General features: G+C 45.6%; 1 protein-coding gene across 1 annotated transcript in view; it reads right to left on the bottom strand.

Moving 5' to 3' along the window:
- LOC112236738 (piezo-type mechanosensitive ion channel component 2-like) overlaps window positions 1–17,500 on the bottom strand; it is a 207,640-nt gene that overhangs the window by 180,237 nt on the left and 9,903 nt on the right. The window contains 1 exon segment of the mRNA XM_042329609.1: window positions 5,404–5,446. Coding sequence (XP_042185543.1) covers window positions 5,404–5,446 — 43 coding nt within the window.

Below are 17,500 nucleotides of genomic sequence, written 5' to 3'. Positions count from 1 at the left end.
AGACTGCCAGACATAATGAGGTTTAACATGCATCAGATAGGGCTTGTTGACAGACTGCCAGACACAACTGAGCCCTAACCTCAAATAAACCTAATAATAAATAATGTGACAAAGTGAGGAGGTTTAACATGCATCAGATAGGGCTTGTTGACAGACTGCCAGACATAATGAGGTTTAACATTGCATCAGATAGGGCTTGTTGACAGACTGCCAGACACAATGAGGTTTAACATGCATCAGATAGGGCTTGTTGACAGACTGCCAGACATAATGAGGTTTAACATGCATCAGATAGGGCTTGTTGACAGACTGCCAGACACAATGAGGTTTAACATGCATCAGATAGGGCTTGTTGACAGACTGCCAGACATAATGAGGTTCAACATGCATCAGATAGGGCTTGTTGACAGACTGCCAGACATAATGAGGTTTAACATGCATCAGATAGGGCTTGTTGACAGACTGCCAGACATAATGAGGTTTAACATGCATCAGATAGGGCTTGTTGACAGACTGCCAGACACAATGAGGTTTAACATGCATCAGATAGGACTTGTTGACAGACTGCCAGACATAATGAGGTTTAACATGCATCAGATAGGGCTTGTTGACAGTCTGCCAGACATAATGAGGTTTAACATGCATCAGATAGGGCTTGTTGACAGACTGCCAGACATAATGAGGTTTAACATGCATCAGATAGGGCTTGTTGACAGACTGCCAGACACAATGAGGTTTAACATGCATCAGATAGGGCTTGTTGACAGACTGCCAGACATAATGAGGTTTAACATTGCATCAGATAGGGCTTGTTGACAGACTGCCAGACATAATGAGGTTTAACATGCATCAGATAGGGCTTGTTGACAGACTGCCAGACATAATGAGGTTTAACATGCATTAACTGAAACCCCAAGTTGAGAAGTACAGGTCAGAACCATCAAGAGTCTTTAGAAACCTAGGTTGCGTCCCAAATGACACTCAATTCCCTACATATAGCACGACCACAACCCAATCAGACCTGGTCAGAAGTAGTGTACTACAGGCCCTATGGGTCTTGGTCAGAAGTAGTGCACTACAGGCCCTATGGGTCCTGGTCAGAAGTAGTGTACTACAGGCCCTATGGTCAGAAGTAGTGCACTACAGGCCCTATGGATCTTGGTCAGAAGTAGTGTACTACAGGCCCTATGGTCAGAAGTAGTGCACTACAGGCCCTATGGGTCTTGGTCAGAAGTAGTGTACTACAGGCCCAATGGTCAGAAGTAGTGCACTACAGGCCCTATGGTCAGAAGTAGTGTACTACAGGCCCTATGGTCAGAAGTAGTGCACTACAGGCCCTATGGGTCTTGGTCAGAAGTAGTGCACTACAGGCCCTATGGTCAGAAGTAGTGCACTACAGGCCCTATGGTCAGAAGTAGTGTACTACAGGCCCTATGGTCAGAAGTAGTGTACTACAGGCCCTATGGTCAGAAGTAGTGCACTACAGGCCCTATGGGTCTTGGTCAGAAGTAGTGCACTACAGGCCCTATGGGACCTGGTCAGAAGTAGTGCACTATAAAGGGGATAGGGTGCTGTTTGGGACATATAGCCTATGTCAGATCTCTGGCCACACGTATACATTACATTAAGTGGTGTGTATTGGTACATATTGGAGAACCCGGCTCGCGCTACTTAAGGATATTTGGGAAGTGGACTGTATACAAGCCTCCAAACTCAATCTGTGGTGGCTAGTGGCTGGAAAAACGGGAGGGTGGACTCATTATAATGGTTCGGATGGAATTAAATGGAACGGTATCAAACACATTCCTCAGATTTAAAGGCACACCAGTCTCCACTGAATACACGGTTTGGAGAAGAAATACCTGTGAGATCGGTCACTTGTATCACCCAGAATAAAAGGAGAAGTGTGGGAATTTCTATGGGACAAATCGTTTACTGAACCCTAAACCTCAAATAAATCTTCTAATAAATAATGTGGACATTGTGCAAGTTGAGGTGACTAAACTGCTTGGAGTAACCCTGGATTGTAAACTGTCATGGTCAAAATGTATTGATACAACAGTAGCTAAGATGGGGAGAAGTCTGTCCATAATAAAGTGCTGCTCTACCTTCTTAACAACGCTATCAACAAGGCAGGTCCTACAGGCCCTAGTTTCTACCTTCTTAACAACACTATCAACAAGGCAGGTCCCACAGGCCCTAGTTTCTACCTTCTTAACAACACTATCAACAAGGCAGGTCCTACAGGCCATAGTTTCTACCTTCTTAACAACACTATCAACAAGGCAGGTCCTACAGGCCCTAGTTTCTACCTTCTTAACAACACTATCAACAAGGCAGGTCCTACAGGTCCTAGTTTCTACCTTCTTAACAACACTATCAACAAGGCAGGTCCTACAGGTCCTAGTTTTGTCACACCTGGACTACTGTCCAGTCGTGTGGTCAGGTGCCATAAAGAAGGACTTAGGATAATAACAATTGGCTCAGAACAGAGCAGCACGGCTGGCCCTTGGATGTACACAGTGAGCTAATATTAATAATATGCATGTCAATCTCTCCTGGCTGAAAGTGGAGGAGAGATTAACTTCATCACTACTTTTATTTGTGAGAGGTATTGACATGCTGAATGAACCGATCTGTCTGTCTGAACTACTGGCACACAGCTCAGACACCCATAAATACCCTACAAGACATGCCACCAGAGGTCTGTCTAAACTACTGGCACACAGCTCAGACACCCATGCATACCCCACAAGACATGCCACCAGAGGTCTGTCTAAACTACTGGCACACAGCTCAGACACCCATACATACCCCACAAGACATGCCACCAGAGGTCTGTCTGAACTACTGGCACACAGCTCAGACACCCATACATACCCCACAAGACATGCCACCAGAGGTCTGTCTGAACTACTAGCACACAGCTCAGACACCCATACATACCCCACAAGACATGCCACCAGAGGTCTGTCTGAACTACTAGCACACAGCTCAGACACCCATACATACCCCACAAGACATGCCACCAGAGGTCTGTCTAAACTACTAGCACACAGTTCAGACACCCATAAATACCCTACAAGACATGCCACCAGAGGTCTCTTCATAGTCCCCAAGTCCAGAACAGACTATGGGAGGTACACAGTACTACATAGAGCCATGACTACATGGAACTCTATTCCACAGTACTACATAGAGCCATGACTACATGGAACTCTATTCCACAGTACTGCATAGAGCCATGACTACATGGAACTCTATTCCACAGTACTACATAGAGCCATGACTACATGGAACTCTATTCCACAGTACTGCATAGAGCCATGACTACATGGAACTCTATTCCACAGTACTACATAGAGCCATGACTACATGGAACTCTATTCCACAGTACTACATAGACACATGACTACATGGAACTCTATTCCACAGTACTACATAGAGCCATGACTACATGGAACTCTATTCCACAGTACTACATAGAGCCATGACTACATGGATCTCTATTCCACATCAGGTAACTGATGCAGCAGTAGAATCAGATTTTTAAAAACTGATAAAAATACACCTTATGGAACAGCGGAGACTGTGAAGAGACACACACACACACACAGGCATAGACACAGACACACACACATGATAAGACACACACTCTACACACACGTACACATGGATGTTGTATTGTAGATATGTGATAGTGGAGTAGTGGCCTGAGGGAACACACTGAATGTGTTGGGTAAAGTGTTATGAAATGTAATGTCATGTAATATTTTAAATTGTATATAACTGCGTTAATGTTGCTGGACCCCAGGAAGAGTAGCTGCTGCCTTGGCAGGAACTAATGGGGATCCATAATAAACCCCAGGAAGAGTAGCTGCTGCCTTGGTAGGAACTAATGGGATCCATAATAAACCCCAGGAAGAGTAGCTGCTGCCTTGGCAGGAACTAATGAGGATCCTTAATAAACCCCAGGAAGAGTAGCTGCTGCCTTGGCAGGAACTAATGGGGATCCATAATAAACCCCAGGAAGAGTAGCTGCTGCCTTGGTAGGAACTAATGGGATCCATAATAAACCCCAGGAAGAGTAGCTGCTGCCTTGGCAGGAACTAATGAGGATCCTTAATAAACCCCAGGAAGAGTAGCTGTTGCCTTGGCAGGAACTAATGGGGATCCATAATAAACCCCAGGAAGAGTAGCTGCTGCCTTAGCAGGAACTAATGGGGATCCATAATAAACCCCAGGAATAGTAGCTGCTGTCTTGACAGGAACTAATGGGGATCCATAATAAACCCCAGGAAGAGTAGCTGCTGCCTTGGCAGGAACTAATGGGGATCCATAATAAACCCCAGGAAGAGTAGCTGCTGCCTTGGCAGAACTAATGGGGATCCATAATAAACCCCAGGAAGAGTAGCTGCTGCCTTGACAGGAACTAATGGGGATCCATAATAAACCCCAGGAAGAGTAGCTGCTGTCTTGACAGGAACTAATTGGGATCCATAATAAACCCCAGGAAGAGTAGCTGCTGTCTTGACAGGAATTAATTCTGTTAGTTTTGTCTTATTAGCTGCACCTATTCCTTTTGTGTTTCTTGATTTTTGGTCTATTTAAGCCTGTTAGGCCCGCTTAGGTGTGGTCAGTGTGTATGCACCCTGTGTTTTGGGTTGGTCAGTGTGTATGCACCCTGTGTTTTGGGTTGGTCAGTGTGTATGCGCCCTGTGTTTTGGGTTGGTCAGTGTGTATGCGCCCTGTGTTTTGGGTTGGTCAGTGTGTATGCACCCTGTGTTTTGGGTTGGTCAGTGTGTATGCACCCTGTGTTTTGGGTTGGTCAGTGTGTATGCGCCCTGTGTTTTGGGTTGGTCAGTGTGTATGCACCCTGTGTTTTGGGTTGGTCAGTGTGTATGCACCCTGTGTTTTGGGTTGGTCAGTGTGTATGCACCCTGTGTTTTGGGTTGGTCAGTGTGTATGCACCCTGTGTTTTGGGTTGGTCAGTGTGTATGCACCCTGTGTTTTGGGTTGGTCAGTGTGTATGCACCCTGTGTTTTGGGTTGGTCAGTGTGTATGCGCCCTGTGTTTTGGGTTGGTCAGTGTGTATGCACCCTGTGTTTTGGGTTGGTCAGTGTGTATGCGCCCTGTGTTTTGGGTTGGTCAGTGTGTATGCACCCTGTGTTTTGGGTTGGTCAGTGTGTATGCACCCTGTGTTTTGGGTTGGTCAGTGTGTATGCGCCCTGTGTTTGGCGTGACCGTTTTCTCCTGGGTGTGAATACTTCCTGAAAGCCCTGTATTCTACATCTACAATATCTCTATAATATTAGGGTGTATAATAATAATTTAGTTTGTTAAGTCTATATTATGTATAGTGTACTGTAGGTTTGTATTTACAGTATGTTTGAATTGCCTTACCTTTCAAAGCCAATCTGACGTATAGATTTCTCCCATGTTGAACCTGAACAAAATCACAAGAGCATTTTATAAGAGCAGGTACAGATTAAGAGCATTTCATAAGAGCAGGTACAGATTAAGAGCATTTATAAGAGCAGGTACAGATTAAGAGCATTTATAAGAGCAGGTACAGATTAATAGTATTTATAAGAGCAGGTACAGATTAAGAGCAGATATAGCACTTGTTTGATTTAGACACTTGATTTAGCTACTTTCACTACTAGTTTGAAGTATTCCTGAGTACCATTGTGTGCTTAAAGACACATTTTCAGGTTTCATAATGCACAAAATGACCCACGGCTGATAACGCACAAAATGACCCACGGCTGATAACGCACAAAATGACCCACGGCTGATAATGCACAAAATTACCCACTGCTGATAACGCACAAAATGACCCACGGCTGATAATGCACAAAATGACCCACTGCTGATAACGCACAAAATGACCCACTGCTGATAACGCACAAAATAACCCACGGCTGATAACGCACAAAATGACCCACGGCTGATAATGCACAAAATTACCCACTGCTGATAACGCACAAAATGACCCACGGCTGATAATGCTTTGTTCCGGTGCCAAGGAAAGCACATAATCACCTGGAGACTACAGACTAATCTAGACTAATGACAAATCTATTTAGAGCTGTGTGTATGTGTGTTTTGTCAATTCCTTAGCAGAGTATTTAGGTGTTGAATATCACACTGATGGAGGTTCAGTTGTCCTGATGGCCTTTGAAAGACATTCTGACTTCAGAGGCAGATGGTCTTATAACTAACTAAACCGGCCACGTCACAGACACCAACGTCTTGCTTCCAGACAAACTAAACACCATATTTGCCCGCTTTGAGGATAATACAGTGCCGCTAATAAGAACTGCGCCCCCCTCCTCTGTGGCTAATGTGAGTAAGACATTTAGGCGCGTTAACCCTCGCAAGGCTACTGGCCCAGACGGTATCCCAAGCCGCGTCCTCAGAGCATGTGCAGACCAGCTGGCTGGTGTGTTTACGGACATTTTCAATCACTCCCTATCCCAGTCTGCTGTTCCCACATGCTTCAAGATGGCCACCATTGTTCCTGTACCCAAGAAGGCAAAGATAACTGAAATAAATGACTACCGCCCTGTAGCACTCACCTCTGTCATCATGAAGTGCTTTGATAGACTAGTCAAGGACCATATCACCTCCACCCTACCTGACACCCTAGGACCACTCCAATTTGCTTACCGCCCTAATAGGTCCACAAACGATGCAATCGCCATCACACTGCACACTGCCCTAACCCATCTGGACAAGAGGAATACCTATGTAAGAATGCTGTTCATTGACTACAGCTCAGCATTCAACACCATAGTACCCTCCAAGCTCATCATCAAGCTGGAGGCCCTGGGTCTCAACCCCGCCCTGTGCAACTGGGTCCTGGACTTCCTGACGGGCCGCTCCCAGGTGGTGAAGATAGGAAACAACATCTCCACCTCGCTGAACCTCAACACTGAGGCCCCACAGGGGTGCGTGCTCAGCCCCCTCCTGTACTCCCTGTTCACCCACGACTGCGTGGCCATGCACGCCTCCAACTCAATCATTAAGTTTGCAGAAGACACAATAGTTGTGGGCTTCATTACCAACAACGACAAGATGGCCTACAGGGAGGAGGTGAGGGCACTCAGAGTGTGGTGGCTGGAACCCTAACCCTAACCCTCTCCTCTCACTCAACATTAACAAAACAAAGGAGATGATCATGGACTTCAGGAAACAGCAGAGGGAGCATCCCACTATCCACATTGAAGGGACAGCAGTGGAGAAAGTGGAAAGTTTTAAGTTCCTCGGCGTACACATCACGGACAAACTGAAATGGTCCACCACACCAACAGTGTGGTGAAGAAGGCGCAACAGCACCTCTTCAACCTCAGTAGGCTGAAGAAATGTGGCTTGTCACCAAAAACACTCAAAAAATTTTACAGAGCCACAATTGAGAGCATCCTGTCTGGCTGTATCACCGCCTGGTACGGCAACTGCTCCGCCCTCAACCACAAGGCTCTCCAGAGGGTGGTGCGGTCTGCACAACGCATCACCGGGGGCAAACTACCTGCCCTCCATGACACCTATAGCACCCGATGTCACAGGAAGGCAAAATATATCATCAATATCACTTGAATAATGTATTCATATCTTATATTACTCATATCCCATGTATATACTGTATTTTATACCATATATTGCACCTTGTCTATGCCGCTCGGCCATCGCTCATCCATATACTTATATGTACATATTCTCATTCACCCCTTTAGATTTGTATGTATTAGGTTGTTGTTGTGGTATCGTTAGATTACTTGTTAGATATTACTGCACTGTCGGAAGTAGAAGCACGAGCATTTTGCTATTAACATCTGCTAACCGTGTGTATGTGACCAATAACATGTGATTTGATTTGAACACAGGCCTAGAAACATCCATCAATGTTTGGTGGAACCCGAAAAGGCAGCTCAGACATTTTGTTTTTTGGCAGAGGTGTTTAACTTTACCTGGCTTTACCCTGTCAGACTACTTTACCCTGTCAGACTACTGGCTTTACCCTGTCAGACTACTTTACCCTGTCAGACTACTGGCTTTACCCTGTCAGACTACTGGCTTGACCCTGTCAGACTACTTTACCCCGTCAGAATACTGGCCCCATGGGCTTCCCGGTCGCGGCCGGCTGCGACAAAACCTGGGCTCGAACCCAGAATCTCTGGTGGCACTGCGCCACCCGGGAGGCTGCCTGTCAGACTACTTTACCCAGTCAGACTACTGGCTTTACCCTGTCAGACTACTTGACCCTGTCAGACTACTGGCTTTACCCTGTCAGACTACTGGCTTTACCCTGTCAGACTACTTGACCCTGTCAGACTACTTGACCCTGTCAGACTACTTGACCCTGTCAGACTACTGGCTTTACCCTGTCAGACTACTTGACCCTGTCAGACTACTTTACCCTGTCAGACTACTGGCTTTACCCTGTCAGACTACTTGACCCTGTCAGACTACTGGCTTTACCCTGTCAGACTACTTTACCCTGTCAGACTACTGGCTTTACCCTGTCAGACTACTTGACCCTGTCAGACTACTTTACCTACTTTACCCTGTCAGACTACTGGCTTTACCCTGTCAGACTACTTTACCCTGTCAGACTACTGGCTTTACCCTGTCAGACTACTTGACCCTGTCAGACTACTTGACCCTGTCAGACTACTTGACCCTGTCAGACTACTGGCTTGACCCTGTCAGACTACTTGACCCTGTCAGACTACTTGACCCTGTCAGACTACTGGACCCTGTCAGACTACTTGACCCTGTCAGACTACTGGACCCTGTCAGACTACTTGACCCTGTTAGACTACTTGACCCTGTCAGACTAGTGGACCCTGTCAGACTACTTGGCCCTGTCAGACTACTTGACCCTGTCAGACTACTGGACCCTGTCAGACTACTTGACCCTGTCAGACTACTTGACCCTGTCAGACTACTGCTGTAGACAGTTTCATTGCATTCTTCTCTCTCCCTTGATCCTGATAGTCTAGTGCTGCATGTTTTTCCACTGGCCCCATTTAAACGCTGTCACATTTACAGTGTGACTATAATATATTGATAAATAATATTACGTATTAATAATATCATGACTTTCTATCTACCCAGGGAGGGAGGTGTCAAATTTAGCAGGAGGGCCCTGGTGGTGGTGGTGAATGTATATGTGGCTGGGGACGAGCTCTGTATTTAAACCTCAGCCCAAAGCAGTGAGGAGAGAGAGGAGAGAGAGAGAGAGAGAGAGAGAGAGAGAGAAGATCCAGAACAGGAGGAGGAGCAGGAGGTGGAGCAGGATGAGAAGGAGCAGGAGGAGGAACAGGAGGAGCAGGAGGAGGAGGAGGAGGAGGAGGAGGAAAAGGAGGAGGAGCAGGTGGAGGAGCAGGAGGAGGAGGAGGAAAAGGAGGAGGAGCAGGTGGAACAGGAGGAGGAGCAGGAGGTGGAGGAGGAAAAGGAGGAGGAGCAGGTGGAGGAGCAGAAGGAGGAGCAGGATGAGAAGGAGCAGGAGGAGGAACAGGAGGAACAGGAGGAGGAACAGGAGGTGGAGGAGGAAAAGGAGGAGGAGCAGGTGGAGGAGCAGGAGGAGGAGCAGGATGAGAAGGAGCAGGAGGAGGAACAGGAGGAGCAGGAGGAGGAGGAGGAGGAGGAAAAGGAGGAGGAGCAGGAGGAGGAGCAGGAGCAGGAGGAGGAGCAGGAGGAGGAGGAGGAGCAAGAGGAGGAACATGGGGAGAAGGAGGAGGAGGAGGAGGAATAGGAGGAGGAGCAGGAGAAGGAGGAGGAAAAGGAGGAGGAGCAGGAGAAGTAGGAGGAGCAGGAGGAGGAGCAAGAGGAGGAACAGGAGGACAAGGAGGAGGAGGAGGAACAGGAGGAGGAGGAGTAGGAGGAGGAGCCGGAGGAGGAGCAGGAGCAGGAGGAGGAGGAGCAGGAGCAGGAGGAGCAGGAGCAGGAGGAGCAGGAGCAGGAGGAGGAGGAGCAGGAGCAGGAGGAGGAACAGGAGGGGAGGAGCAGGAGCAGGAGGAGGAGGAGGGAAAGGAGGAGGAGCAGGAGAAGAAGCAGGAGGAGGAGCAGGAGGAGTAGGTACAGGAGGAGGAGCAGGAACAGGAGGAGGAGCAGGAGGAGGTACAGGAGGAGGAACAGGAGGAGGAGCAGGAACAGGAGGAGGAGCAGGAGGAGGTACAGGAGGAGGAGCAGGAGAAGGAACAGGAGGAGCAGGAGAAGGAACAGGAGGAGCAGGAGGAAGAGGAACAGGAGGAGGAACAGGAGGAGCAGGAGGAAGAGGAACAGGAGGAGGAGCAGGAGGAGGAACAGGAGGAGCAGGAGGAAGAGGAACAGGAGGAGGAACAGGAGGAGCAGGAGGAAGAGGAACAGGAGGAGGAGCAGGAGGAGGTACAGGAGGAGGAGCAGGAGAAGGAGCAGGAGGACAAGGAGGATGAGGAGGAACAGGAGGAGGAGGTACAGGATGAGGAGCAGGAGGAGGTACAGGAGGAGCAGGAGGAGGAGCAAGAGGAGGAGGAGGAGGAGGAGCAAGAGGAGGAGGAGGAGGAGTAGGAACAGAGGGAGGAGCAGGAGAAGGAAAAGGAGGAGGAGCAGGAGGAGCAGGAGGGGGAGCAGGTGGAGGTACAGGAGGAGGTACAGGAGGAGGAGGAGGAGGAGGAACAGGAGAAGGAGGAGGAGGAGCGAGACAAGCAGGTTTGCTCCTGTCTGCTCCTGTCTATTAATCTCCGTTCTCCCTGCTCTGCTCTGTAGCAGCTGTCTGTCACCATGTTAGCTTAGTGAGGTAGTCAGCCCATTCATACATGTCAGGTTCTGACCCTAATGGCTTATTTGGCTCTGACCAATGAAGAAGCACAGGAAATGATGTACACTATCCTGAGATAAGATCAGAACTGTTTCAGAATGAGGGAAAGCTTCTTGTCCATATCCCCGTGGTCTAGCCAAAAGGAAAGGGTTGTAGAGATGTTAGATCTGGATAGATGAATAAATAATGATATTTGTTTAGACAGGCATTAGTAACGTACAGTACTAAGGAAATACCAACATCTTATTTGCAAGAGTCGAGTCCTGTATCTGAACTGAGACCTGTAATTCAGAACCAGCTATGCAGTGACGCGTCATGTGTACATCCGCGACCTACAGAGTTAATAACAAAGTCTCCTACGTAATTATATCATTTTATAATTCCATTGTACAGTAAAAAAAAAAAATTTTTTACTTGATCTGACTTTACATTTATCTCGGAAATCTGGAACTAAAATCTTGCGTACATTTGGTCCGAATAAACAAAAAACAACAACGTTCTGTTCAGATGTTAAAAATCTTTCAGTCTAAAAAGAAAGAAAAAAAGGAATATGGCTTCCTGTATCTGAAGGCTATTCAACGTGTTAAAACCTCTAAACCGTAGACATTTACGCTGCAACGCAGAGCAATAAAGAAATGCACAGTTTCATATAGGTATTTCTGTTTAATGTTACAGGGTAATTATAAAGAAAGAAAAAAACGTTTCTAATTGCCCACCTCCCCTTCAATTCTTTCCTCCCTTCACACCCATTGATTTCCTTCCTTCCTTCTAATGTTGGCAGTTGGTGGCAGCTGCTAGTAGCTACCAACGCATACTGCCTACTGTGCTGTACAGTGTTGCCCAAGGCGGTCATTATAGCCATCGGAGGAAGGAAAATTGAAATGGAAAATGTATTTAGCTCCTGTTAAAATGTGAGAGGCCATTAGAACAAGGGGGTGGGGGGTCAGTGTTCTACCTTGTCTAGACGCAGTGGAGTTTCACAACTGGGGGTGGGGGGTCAGGGTTCTACCTTGTCTAGACGCAGTGGAGTTTCACAACTGATAGGAAGTCTATTGATTGTTCCAAATGTTCAGTGAAGTTCACACACATGGTACTATCCACAACTCCCAACACCTCCACAAAATGAATCCCTCACCTTGTTTCCTGTTTCAGCCTGTAAAAGTTGTTCCCTTCGCTTATTTTCCCTACGCGATGTGAGTTTTACATTACTAAACATCTCTGCCGCCTCATCTCAACAACAAGATTAAAAAAGACATTGAATATCCCTTTGAGCATGGTGAAGTTATTAATGACACTTTGGTTGGTGTATCAATACACCCAGTCATTACAAAGATACAGGCGTCCTTCCTAACTCAGTTGCCGGAGTGGAAGGAAACTCCTCAGGGATTTCACCATGAGGCCAATGGTGACTTTGAAACAGTTACAGAGTTTACAAGCATTTCGCTACCCCTGCAATAACATCTGCTAAGCACGTGTATGTGACCAATAAAATTTGATTTGGCTGTGATAGGAGAAAGCTGAGGATGGATCAACAACATTGTAGTTACTCCACAACACTAACCTAAATGACAAGAGTGAAAAGAAGGAAGTCTGTACAGGAAGAAAAATATTCCAAAACATGCATCCTGTTTGCAACAAGGCACTAAAGTAAAACTGCAAGAAATGTGGCAAAGCAATTCACTTTTTGTCCCGAATGCAACTTGTTGTTGGGACAAATCCAATACAACACATTACTGAGTACCACTCTCCATATGTTCAAGCATAGTAGTGGCTGCGTCATGTTATGGGTATACTTCTCATCGTTAAGGACTGGGGAGTTTTTCAGGATAAATAAGAAATGGAATGGAGTTAAGCACAGACAAAATTCTAGAGGAAAACCTGGTTCAGTCTGCTTTCCACATGACTCTGGGTCATGAATTCACCTTTCAGCAGGACAATAACCTAAAACACAAGACCAAATCTACACTGGAGTTGCTTACCAAGAAGACAGAGAATGTTCCTGAGTGGCTGAGGTACAGTTTTGACTTAAATCTGCTGGAAAATCTATGGCAAGACCTGAAAATGGTTGTCTAGCAATGATGAACAACCAATTTGACAGAGCTTGAAGAATGTTGAATTACCCCCTTCTGACACCCAGGTGGCGACACGCACCTCTGCCTGCCCGGCAGATATCTCAGGTTGGATGTCGGCCCACCACCTCAAGCTCAACCTGGACAAGATGGAACTGCTCTTCCTCCCGGGGAATGCCTGCCGCTTAAAGACCACCGAGATCACGGTTGACAACTCCACAGTGTCGCCCTCCCAGAGTGCAAAGAACCTTGGTGTGACCCTGGACAACACCCTGTCGTTCTCTGCAAACACCGCTCCTGCAGGTTCACGCTCTACAACATCTGTAGAGTACGGCCCTACCTCACACAGGAAGCAGCGCAGGTCCTAATCCAGGCACTTGTCATCTCCCGTCTGGACTACTACAACTCTCTGTTGGCTGGACTCCGCGCTTCTGCCATCAAACCCCTTCAACTTATCCAGAACACTGCAACCCGCCTGGTGTTCAAACATTCCCAAGTTCTCTCATGTCACCCTGCTTCTCCCCACACTCCACTGGCTCCTAGTTGAAGCTCACATCCATGTTGCTTACCTTTGGAGCAGCAAGAGGAACTGTCCCTCCCTACTTTCAGGCTATGCTCAAACCCTACACCCCAACCTGAGCACTCCGTTCTGCTACCTCAGATCTCTTGGCCTGTTGTTGTCCCACCTAGCTATCTTATTAAGATGAATACATTCACTTTAAGTCGCTCTGGATAAAAGTTTCTGCTAAATTACAAAAATGTTTTTAAAAAATATGTAAATGTTGAACAATCCTGGTGTGGACAGCTCTTAAGAGACGTACCCAAAAAGACTCACAGCTGTAATCAATGCCAAATGTCATTCTAACATGTATAGACTCACGGGGTGGAAACCAAGATATATGAGTGTTTTATTTTTCATAAATATTATATAAATGTTAGAATTTTTCTTACACTTTTACATAGTATTTCAGGTAGATCGTTGACGAAAAATACAAGAAATGGGTTCAGTAAGTCTATGTCAGAACATGTTAGTGGGTTCAGTAAGTCAATGTTGGAACATGTTAGTGGGTTCAGTAAGTCTATGTGAGAACATGTTAGTGGGTTCAGTAAGTCTATGTGAGAACATGTTAGTGGGTTCAGTAAGTCTATGTTGGAACATGTTAGTGGGTTCAGTAAGTCTATGTTGGAACATGTTAGTGGGTTCAGTAAGTCTATGTTGGAACATGTTAGTGGGTTCAGTAAGTCTATGTGAGAACATGTTAGTGGGTTCAGTAAGTCTATGTGAGAACATGTTAGTGGGTTCAGTAAGTCTGTGTGAGAACATGTTAGTGGGTTCAGTAAGTCTATGTTGGGACATGTTAGTGGGTTCAGTAAGTCTATGTGAGAACATGTTAGTGGGTTCAGTAAGTCTATGTGAGAACATGTTAGTGGGTTCAGTAAGTCTATGTGAGAACATGTTAGTGGGTTCAGTAAGTCTATGTGAGAACATGTTAGTGGGTTCAGTAAGTCTGTGTGAGAACATGTTAGTGGGTTCAGTAAGTCTGTGTGAGAACATGTTAGTGGGTTCAGTAAGTCTATGTTGGAACATGTTAGTGGGTTCAGTAAGTCTATTTTGGAACATGTTAGTGGGTTCAGTAAGTCTATGTGAGAACATGTTAGTGGGTTCAGTAAGTCTATGTGAGAACATGTTAGTGGGTTCAGTAAGTCTATGTGAGAACAGATTAGTGGGTTCAGTAAGTCTGTGTGAGAACATGTTAGTGGGTTCAGTAAGTCTGTGTGAGAACATGTTAGTGGGTTCAGTAAGTCTGTGTGAGAACATGTTAGTGGGTTCAGTAAGTCTATGTTGGAACATGTTAGTGGGTTCAGTAAGTCTGTGTGAGAACATGTTAGTGGGTTCAGTAAGTCTATGTGAGAACATGTTAGTGGGTTCAGTAAGTCTATGTGAGAACATGTTAGTGGGTTCAGTAAGTCTGTGTGAGAACATGTTAGTGGGTTCAGTAAGTCTGTGTGAGAACATGTTAGTGGGTTCAGTAAGTCTATGTTGGAACATGTTAGTGGGTTCAGTAAGTCTATGTTGGAACATGTTAGTGGGTTCAGTAAGTCTATGTGAGAACATGTTAGTGGGTTCAGTAAGTCTATGTGAGAACATGTTAGTGGGTTCAGTAAGTCTGTGTGAGAACATGTTAGTGGGTTCAGTAAGTCTATGTTGGGACATGTTAGTGGGTTCAGTAAGTCTATGTGAGAACATGTTAGTGGGTTCAGTAAGTCTATGTGAGAACATGTTAGTGGGTTCAGTAAGTCTATGTGAGAACATGTTAGTGGGTTCAGTAAGTCTATGTGAGAACATGTTAGTGGGTTCAGTAAGTCTGTGTGAGAACATGTTAGTGGGTTCAGTAAGTCTGTGTGAGAACATGTTAGTGGGTTCAGTAAGTCTATGTTGGAACATGTTAGTGGGTTCAGTAAGTCTATTTTGGAACATGTTAGTGGGTTCAGTAAGTCTATGTGAGAACATGTTAGTGGGTTCAGTAAGTCTATGTGAGAACATGTTAGTGGGTTCAGTAAGTCTATGTGAGAACAGATTAGTGGGTTCAGTAAGTCTGTGTGAGAACATGTTAGTGGGTTCAGTAAGTCTGTGTGAGAACATGTTAGTGGGTTCAGTAAGTCTGTGTGAGAACATGTTAGTGGGTTCAGTAAGTCTATGTTGGAACATGTTAGTGGGTTCAGTAAGTCTGTGTGAGAACATGTTAGTGGGTTCAGTAAGTCTATGTGAGAACATGTTAGTGGGTTCAGTAAGTCTATGTGAGAACATGTTAGTGGGTTCAGTAAGTCTGTGTGAGAACATGTTAGTGGGTTCAGTAAGTCTGTGTGAGAACATGTTAGTGGGTTCAGTAAGTCTATGTTGGAACATGTTAGTCGGTTCAGTAAGTCTGTTGAGAAGATGTTAGTGGGTTCAGTAAGGCTATGTGAGAAGATGTTAGTGGGTTCAGTAAGGCTATGTCATCTCCTAACTTAGCCCCCAGACACAAAAAGTTGAACATCTCCTAACTTAGCCCCCAGACACCAAAATGGTACAGGTACAGACTGAGCGGGGTGTGGAAACTAACCTAACCCTCAGGTGAGAGAGAGAGCTGAACTACACCTGTACTGGGGTGATCAACAACCCCTCTTTCAACACTGAGGGTCAAAGTTCAAGCACACATACAGTACACACCTACTTATTCCAGGGTATTCACTAGAATAATAGTGAAGACACCAAAACAACATAAAATGTAAAACAAATCAAAATATATTTTTGATTTTAGATTCTTCAAAGTAGCCACCCTTTGACTTGATGACAGCTTTGCACACTCTTGGCATTCTCTCAACCAGCATCACATGGAATGCTTTTCCACCTATGCTGAGCACTTGTTGGCTGCTTTTCCTTCCTTCACTCAACTCATCCCAAATCATCTCAATTGGGTTGTGGTCGGTGATTGTGGAGGCCAGGTCATCTGATGCAGCACTCCATCACTCTCCTTCTTGGTCAAATAGCCCTTACACAGACTGGAGGTGTGATGTGTCATTGTCCTGTTGAAAAACAAATGATAGTCCTACTAAGCACAAACCAGATGGGATGGTGTATCGCTGCAGAATTCTGTGGTAGCCATGCTGGTTAAGTGTGCCTTGAATTCTAAACAAATCACTGACAGTGTCACCAGCAAAGCCCCCCACCCCACACCGTCACACCTCCTCCTCCATGCTTCACGGTGGGAACCACACATGGGGAGATCCTTTCACCTACTCTGCGTATCACAAAGACACGCCGGTTGAAACCAAAAATCTCTAATTTGAACTCATCAGACCAAAGGACAGATTTCCACCAGTCTAATGTCCACTGCTCGTCTTTCTTGGCCCAAGCAGGTCTCTTCTTATTATTGGTGTCCTTTTAGTAGTGGTTTCTTTGCTGCAATTCCACCATGAAGGCCTCCTCTGAACAGTTGATGTTGAGATGTGTCTGTTACTTGAACTCTGTGAAGCATTTATTTGGGATGCAATTTCTGAGGCTGGTAACTCCTGTGGTGATCCTCATGAGAGCCAGTTTCATCATAGCGCTTGATGGTTTTTGCGACTGCACTTGAAGAAACTTTTTTTTTAAAGTTCTTGACATTTTCCGGATTGACTGACCTTCATGTCTTTTCTCTTTGCTATTTGAGCTGTTCAAACACATTAAGAAGGTAAGAAATTACACAAATTAACAAGGCACACCTGTTAATTGAAACGCATTCCAGGTGACTACCTCATGAAGCTGGTTGAGAGAATGCCAAGAGTGTGCAAAGCTGTCACCAAGGCAAAGGGTGGCAACTTTGAAGAATCTAAAACATAAAATATATTTTGATTTGTTTAACACTTTTCTGGTTACTACATGATTCCATATGTGTTATTTCATAGTTTTGATGTCTTCACTATTATTCTACAATGTGGAAAATAGTAAAAATAAAGAAAAACCCTGGAATGAGTCGGTGTGTCCAAACTTTTGACTGGTACCGTACATGTAACAGGAACATGATCTGTACTCAAAATTGAAGCGGGGATCAACAGAGGTTAAGTCAGGGTACAGACTCAGTAGCAGGGGTCAACAGAGTTAGAG

Source organism: Oncorhynchus tshawytscha, linkage group LG10 (genome assembly GCF_018296145.1).
Source record: "Oncorhynchus tshawytscha isolate Ot180627B linkage group LG10, Otsh_v2.0, whole genome shotgun sequence".
NCBI lineage: Eukaryota > Metazoa > Chordata > Actinopteri > Salmoniformes > Salmonidae > Oncorhynchus > Oncorhynchus tshawytscha.
The sequence above is the reverse complement of the archived record's forward strand: the minus strand, read 5'-3'. Positions and strand labels throughout refer to the sequence as shown.